Source organism: Lactuca saligna, chromosome 8 (assembly GCF_052625555.1).
Source record: "Lactuca saligna cultivar CGN05327 chromosome 8, ASM5262555v1, whole genome shotgun sequence".
NCBI lineage: Eukaryota > Viridiplantae > Streptophyta > Magnoliopsida > Asterales > Asteraceae > Lactuca > Lactuca saligna.
In genome coordinates, this window is record NC_136424.1 from 115,618,461 (window position 1) to 115,626,590 (window position 8,130).

The following is an 8,130-nucleotide window of genomic DNA, read 5'->3' on the forward strand; positions in this document are numbered from 1 at the left end:
TAAATTAAATGAGAGAAAAAGTTAAAGGGATATAAATTTAATATGTTAAATGTTAAAGGGATGAAAATAGAATTTAATATATAAGTAAAGGACCATAAATGTAATATTAAATATACACTATTACAAAATATAATAATAACACGTTCAATTTTTGGAAAAAAAAAGACACCGATGGTTTTTTGGGGTTGAATATTTTAAGTTTAGGTTTGAAGGGGTGGGAAGAGGTATAACAAGTGCTTCCCCAAGAAGCACACGGGCAGAGATTTTAAGCCCCGAAGACTTCCGAAAAACAAACTTCTGCGGGACAAAAAGTGTTGCGCCGTGCAGTAATAAGAGTTTTGAAGAGGTTTTTTAAGAAAAACAAACAATACCTAAATGTGCATATAAAAAAAAGTATAATGACCCAATGTATACATAAGAATCTTCAATAGCCGGTTGTTCGGTCATATTGATGTTTTTTGAACAATGAGAATAAATTTAATTGTACCTCAAACACAAAAAGAATTTTAATAGCTTGGTGTGATAAACATATTTTCACGTCCAAACAAAATTTCCTGGCTGAATAAGTTCGAAAGACAGTTTGATTTGCACAAAAAAAAATGTTTTTTTTTTCCCCGGTAAGATATGTTTTTCCCACAAAACCATATATTTCTGGCTGAATTAGTCGGAAAAACAATTGTGACCCAAACTTTGCTTCTTTTTTCTTCTTTTTGGCACTCTTCATCAGACATTATCTCCTCCTCACTAAGCTCCCTACTTTGTCGTCGGCTAGCTTCCCTCTGCCGGAGCGTCACTACAACCACCAACTCCGCCCCACAGGTAACTATCTCATCCTTTTTTTCCTGGTTTGTTTATTCTGATTGGAGGGTAACGGACGTGAATGTTCATCCGTTTCGTCTTATTTTCTTTCTTCTGATTTTCGAGCATAGGATTTAGGAGGACCATTTCATATATAAAGTTTCAATTAGAAAATTTGATTTTAACCAACATTTTGTGTAATTTTGATTTTGTATGACAATTTGTATTTAGATTTTACATGATTATTGTGTAATTTTGATTTTGTATGAGAAATTGTATGTTTTTATAATTATTCAACAACTTCATCCATCACAGTATAGAACAACATGATAATATGATCATTTTTCATCATTCAACACAATCTGTCAGATGTACAATCAAACAACATGGTTTATTTCTCGGTCACTAAATTTTCTCAGACAACACTTTTCTAGAAAATAACTATAAAATTAGCCCTATATATATATATATATATATATATATATATATATAGAGAGAGAGAGAGAGATATATATATGTATATACACACACTAGGCGTAGACCCGCGCAAAATCGGCGGCGAAAAATAGTTTCTCATTCGGCAATAAGTTCTATACGAAAACATGTTAGATTTCAAGTAACACAAAACATATGCATATTGTTATCGATCGGTTTTACGACAACAAATAAATGTAACCCTCGCAATACAAAAGAAACTAAATATTTTGGTGTGTAGTGTACGTTTATAGTCCTTCATTTTAGAAATCAGGACCATCCATACGAAGTGACTTGCTTATACCTTTATTAGTATTGATAAAGTTAATAAAAAGGAGAATCAAAGTTAATCTTAACAACCCGGTTTGCTTGATACAGATAAGTCTAACCGGATATATCCTATTATCCACTTTAATATCTAAAGTTTTAAACCGAAAAATAATAAATTAATACAACCATATTTCATGGAACATGAATAACGAATGGAATACTAATTTTCTATTAGTCATAAATCATACATAGATATTTTTCTTAATATTAAACAAAGTATTTGATTTTACAACTGATTGGTTAATTTCGATTAGAAGGCATAAACAATAAATAAAGCTTAAAAAAATTACAAATAAAATGGTCTATATAATGGATTATTTGTTTTATTTTAATTGGATAAGAGATCGGGTCAAATTTTTGGAAAAGATAAGATTTCAAAGATAATCAGATTAAAATTTAATATTATTTTATTCATGATTAGTTGTACTTTATGTTTAGAGAGTTGAACGTCTTAAAAAAATAATATTATTTTATTGGATCTATTTATAGAAATAGTAGGATTTTTTTATAAGTTAGTAAATATATATATATATATATATATATATATATATATATATATATATATATATATATATATATATATATAAAATATAAATTTTGTTAGATTTGCAAACTGTAAGTCATTATCCCGTAAAATGTTGATAAAAATCATATGCTTATGGATCCACTTTGTTTGAAAAGATATTATGTAACCAAAATAAACAAATCGCATAGAATGTAGATGGCCACCCGGATTTTGACTACAAGGCCACAAAGTGTATCCATCTCATGGTTGTCAAAATCGCGATCCTGATCGTAGGATCGTACGATCCTACGATCATATGTATGAAAAACGATCCGGATCGTAAAAGGATCGTATTTTGAGTAGGATCGCAGGTAGGATCGTAAGATCGTAGGTAGGATCGTAGGATCGAGATCCGATCCGATCCTATCTTCCTCAAAAAAAAATTTTCAAATGATTTTTTTTTACCATTTTATGTCTTTTACCCTTTACCAATCTACCATTTATCATTTTTATTGTGACTTATGACTAATATTTTAAAGTTTTTGTAACTTTTGAACGAAAAATTAAATGTTTGAAATATTTTTTATGATTAATATTATAAATTAAAATTATATTCTATTTTGTGGGATCTTAGGATCTCGATCCCGATCTTACGATTCCGATTTTGCAAACCCAAAAACGATCCTAGGTAGGATCCCGATCTTGACAACCTTTTCCATCTTTTTTTTTTTTTTTTTTTTTTTTTTTGTATGTGTCACCTCAATAATACTTCTTTTTCCTCTTGTTTTCCCCTGACTCTTGAAAACTTAGGAAATGATCATATTTCATTTTCTTTCATTGTTTTTCACAATAAAAATATTTTAATTTTAGAAATTAAATGTTAATAAATAATTTAAATTAAATAAAAAATAGTTACTAACACAAAATAAATAAAAATCATAATATTTCATTACTTGAAAACAAGGTTGTCAAGATCGGGATCCTACCTAGGATCGTTTTTGGGTTTGCAAAATCGGAATCGTAAGATCGGGATCGAGATCCTAAGATCCCACAAAATAGAATATAATTTTAATTTATAATATTAATCATAAAAAATATTTCAAACATTTAATTTTTCGTTCAAAAGTTATAAAAACTTTAAAATATTAGTCATAAGTCACAATAAAAATGATAAATGGTAGATTGGTAAAGGGTAAAAGACATAAAATGGTAAAAAAAATCATTTGAAAAAAAAAAATTGAGGAAGGTAGGATCGGATCGGATCTCGATCCTACGATCCTACCTGCAATCCTACTCAAAATACGATCCTTTTACGATCCGGATCGTTTTTCATACATAGGATCGTAGGATCGTACGATCCTACGATCAGGATCGCGATTTTAACAACCATGCTTGAAAATAGAAAATTACATAACTGAAAAAAAAAAAAAAACCAAGAATTAAAATAAAACAAAAATAAAACAACTTAGGGAGAAAAAATTCGTGACCTCCTCCTTCATCATCAAAGCAAGCTGGAGGGTGCCTCGAAAGAACTAAAAGAACAAACATAAAACAATATATGAGAAATATTTTTTGACCGTTAATTTTGAAAAAAAAAAACATTTTTTTTGTTTATATTGAATTAAAAAAAAAAAAGACTATTACCCAATCACAAGAAGAGAGAAGTTTCGAGGGAGATACCCCGTTCGGGAAGAAACCACATTGAGAGACGAGAGTATAGTGTTCCCTGGTGCGGTTTTGTTCTATTCAACAACCACATAATGCAGTTTGGGTGTACACCGTGTGGTCTAACCAAAAAATAAAATGATTCATACGCATTAAACAAAATTGAAAATTAAATGGTTAAACTTTCTTAAAAGAATTTAAGATACCTAAATAAAAGAAATATGAAACGTAATTATTATTCAATGGCATTGACAATTATCTCAAATAACGGGGTAATTCATCGATTGAATAATACACAAAGACTTTTCATAAAGGTTGATCTAACTTTTCATTACACGCCAATTTTTACTTCCAAAATCATAGAGGAGAGAAACATATTAGTGTCAAAGATATTTATAAAATCATAGATAATTTTCTTACACTTTTTTCATTGAATTAGTAAATTTATATTACTAACAATTTTTTGGCTCTGAAAGAAATTGAATATTAGATTCTTATGTGAAATATTGCATCTTAACCATTAGACTTTTATTGTGATAATTAATTTATTTGATGACCTAAAAAAGTAAATGGTTTATTTCAAAAGAAACAATCTAATTTTGGTGAAGGTATTTCGCTATAATCTGAGGTCGAAAAATTCCAAGTGTATTATGTTTGGGAAATTTAGGGTTTGTGGTAGAGATCTGGATACCAACTTGGATCGTGATATCACTTTCCGAACTGATATTTCTACCCTATGTTTGGGTTACAAGAGTTTCAGCCTAGGATAATCCAAGTGGACATTTACGTTTTTAGGTACAGAAAACGTAAGCCAATATGCTAGAGGATTATGTGAAAGTATGATGAAAAATAAGAGCTTAAGATCGTAACCCTCTTCTGAAGAGGAAGAACTGTTTATATATTAAACGAGATTAGGGCTTTATTAGGGTTGGACCGTCATTAGTTGCTTTGGAAGCAAGTGATGTTAATCCGGATTTAATGAGGATTTAGGGTTACCAAAGCTAACGAGTTTCGTTAGTTTTACCATAATCACCCTCAAGAAATTGAATTTCCCACTATGTTCCCATATGTAAAATTCGGTGAGGTTTTGGGGTGCTGCCCCAAATCCCGTGGGGGCGCTGCCCCTCGACCCCGCCCGTTGACCTGGCAGCGGGACCCTAGCCAGGGGCTCTGCTCCTTGGACCTTGCTAGGGGCGTTGCCCCTAGACCCCGCCAAAGGGGCACTGCCCCTTTGGAAACCCTAGATCCAGGGGTGCTGCCCCGGACCCCCGACTAGTCGTCGAACTGGCTTATAATACGATCTTATACATGTGTGCACTCCGCACAACCTTGTAGATATATTAGAGTACAAATTATGAAGCCCCTTAGCTCACATGTTATGGGGTGTTTGGCTTAACTTTTTAGAAGCCAAAAGTCTTTTTTGGAAAAGTTACAAAAAGTCAGGTTTTCCTGACTTTTCCAAAAAGTTGATTTTCTTTCTATGCAAAATCCAAAAGTAGTTTTTAAAAGTCTTTTGCCAAACATCTGTTACCTATGATCTTTTCCTAAAAGAACTTTTGGCTACTCAAAAGCTAAACCAAACACCCCCTTAGTCTAGTTATTTAAAATAAAATAGTGACATTAAAATCACCAACATATTATGTCATTATATTTTTACGTCTATTTATAAACATATCTTTATACTTTTTGATAATTTTGACATGTTACATAGTTATGTATACGAACACAACAGTTTTTCTAAAGATCAAACAATAAATTTCAACAAATCAAGAATCACATAACAATCAACCAATAAATATAAAGAGATTTACATAAAAATCCAAAAGATATACAAATACATCGTAGATATTTCAGTTTCATGGGTTATTATTTAAAAAAATATATATATTTTTCATGTAAATTAGTTTACATTTTTCTTAACTTTTGTTTTAAAAACTAAAATGTACAATTTTTCCATGGAAAAATAGAGAAAACACCCGGTTGCATGGGTCACGAATGAGCCAAAATTTGAGCCCACAATACAATGCCATGCTGGCCCATATACCTTGTCAAACTCCTGTGACACACATAAAAAAAAACATAAAAAGTCAATTAGTCAAATATCAATGTATTCATGAGTTTTAACTTATTTAAACAAACAACTATTTTTAAATAAGTGACCTATGGTGTATTTTTGGTTATGATGGTTAACCTTTCAAAAAATAACAAATTAAAAGGGAGAATCTAAACTAATTAAAAAAACTTAATTATATATTCTTAATTTTGTAAACACATGGGTGGTCAAAAGCAAAGTTTGATCATAATCACAGTCACAAGAACAGTTGGTGGATAATTTTAAATTTTATTATAATATTCGATTTTTTTAAGAATTTGGTATCAATTATATTTCTTTTTTATTGATATGACAAGAATAAAAAATGTCAGGACCATAAAATATATAAGTTAATAATATAACCCGTCACTAAAAACAAATCTAAAGCACATGGGACTATTGTGACAGTTTGATGGTGTTTGCTCAATGGTTAACAAGATCCAAATCATATTAAATGTACTTGTTGCACAAAGAAAAATTGGGGGAAGATATATATAAATTATATTATTATATATTTAAATATATAACATTGTAATAAAAAAAAATTAGAAGAAATGATATATTCAAAAAATTAATTGGTAACCGAAAGGCTGAAGCTTTGTATACGAGTGTTCAATAAAATAAGTGAATTTTTTTTAAATATTTAATTTACATAGAAGAACATCTTTATAAAATGTAAATTAGAAATATAATATAAAAAAGTAATAATTAAATTAACTTGAAAAAATATAATTTTTTTTTGTTAAATATAGCTTGAAGTATTTTTTAGATATAAAACTTTTTTGTTTAAGCTAAAATGTCCTACTTTCAAACTAATTTTTTTTTTGAGCTTTTTCGTATAAGCTAAAAAAGCTAGAAGTTTTCTATATAATTAAAATTAAAATAAAAATGTAAGGTAAAATGAAGTAAAATAAGAAGTAATGAAAAATTAATGGAAGCTAGAGATACCTTTTTTAGGTTAAGCGCAATTTGTTTAGGGCTAAATTTCTCTAAGCTATCAAACGTTTGTCTAGCACACCGGAATGCATGGATTTGCATGAACGCCGGCATGTCCGTCACTAAAACCCTGATCTGCATTAACGCCGCCATCGGTGCTGCATTTCCCAAACTCATCTCCGCCGCATTCCCCACCGATCTCCTCCCAGCCGACTCCATTAATTTCCTCCCTCCTTCCATCACTGAAACAGATTTTCTTGCATATTCTTGATGAACCATCTCTTTCTTGTCTTCTTTATCATAATGCTGTTGATTAATCTCATTTTCTCGGTAGGTTTTGGATCTTTTTAGAAGTCCCCAACTCCGGGAAACAACTTTCTTCTTCATTGACGGTGGTGGTGTTTGTGGGTGGTGGTGGCCTCCTCCGGTGTCTAGTTTGTACACATACATTACTCCTTTCTTTTGATTCTCGTGGGAGGACATTTTTAATAACACCAAGTTTTATCTTGAATATGAATAGGGAAAGAGTTGAGAATGGTAAGATAGTGGTAATGGCCGCGGCGTTGGCGGTGATAGTGGTGGAAGAAGAAGACGGTTTTGACTTTTTGAGAAGGAAAGCATGTGATGATGCAGAGGATAATTTATAGGATGCTGCAGATTTTTTTTTTTTTTAAAGGTCTTCAAAACAAAAAGTGAACATGTGAGTAATTATATGAATTATAATTATATCTTTTATAATTACCACTAACTATTTTAGTAGTAAGTGTCAGCTCATTATCATATTCAACCACTAAAATATCGAGATACCTACCACTATATCCCTCTTATTTTTTTATTATTAAAATAGAAAATATTTATATTTTAATTAATTAAAATGTAAAGAAAAGCAGTGAGATATAGAAAAAGAAAAAAACTCATTGGATATGTTGGTTCGTCCTTCCCACCACAATTGATCACGTTTTTCACCATTAGCCACCACTAAAGATATTTTTCACCATTAGCCACCACTAAAGATATGGGGTGGTGTTCAGAGTAGTTGTACATGACCACATGGACCGAGTATATCTTCGTTGTAAGCATACCAGTAGGACTAAATATGAACAAAACATATATTAAAAGGAATATATATTTATTTGTTTTATCTTATAGCTATTATTTACTTTTTCTGCTCCTTCTAATATTTAGCTATTATCTTATAAATATATAATAATTTTATTGAAAAGTTAGGGGATTCATAATTTCGATAGAAAACAACGGTTCCAAAATATTGAGAGCCAAAATTGGAATTGGAATCGTCCCCAAAGAGTTCCATATATTAGGAACTAAATCG

The 8,130-nt window shown here is 30.4% G+C and overlaps 1 protein-coding gene across 1 annotated transcript; it reads right to left on the reverse strand.

The window, feature by feature from the left end:
- Positions 1 to 5,647: 5,647 nt before the first annotated feature.
- LOC145011717 (uncharacterized) lies at positions 5,648 to 7,444 on the reverse strand. The gene is made up of 2 exons (XM_078970446.1): positions 6,813 to 7,444; positions 5,648 to 5,828 (listed from the first exon to the last, which is right to left on the reverse strand). Exons 1-2 carry the CDS (start codon positions 7,281 to 7,283, stop codon positions 5,673 to 5,675), a joined length of 627 nt encoding a protein of 208 aa, XP_078826572.1. The 5' UTR covers positions 7,284 to 7,444; the 3' UTR covers positions 5,648 to 5,672.
- Positions 7,445 to 8,130: the final 686 nt, after the last annotated feature.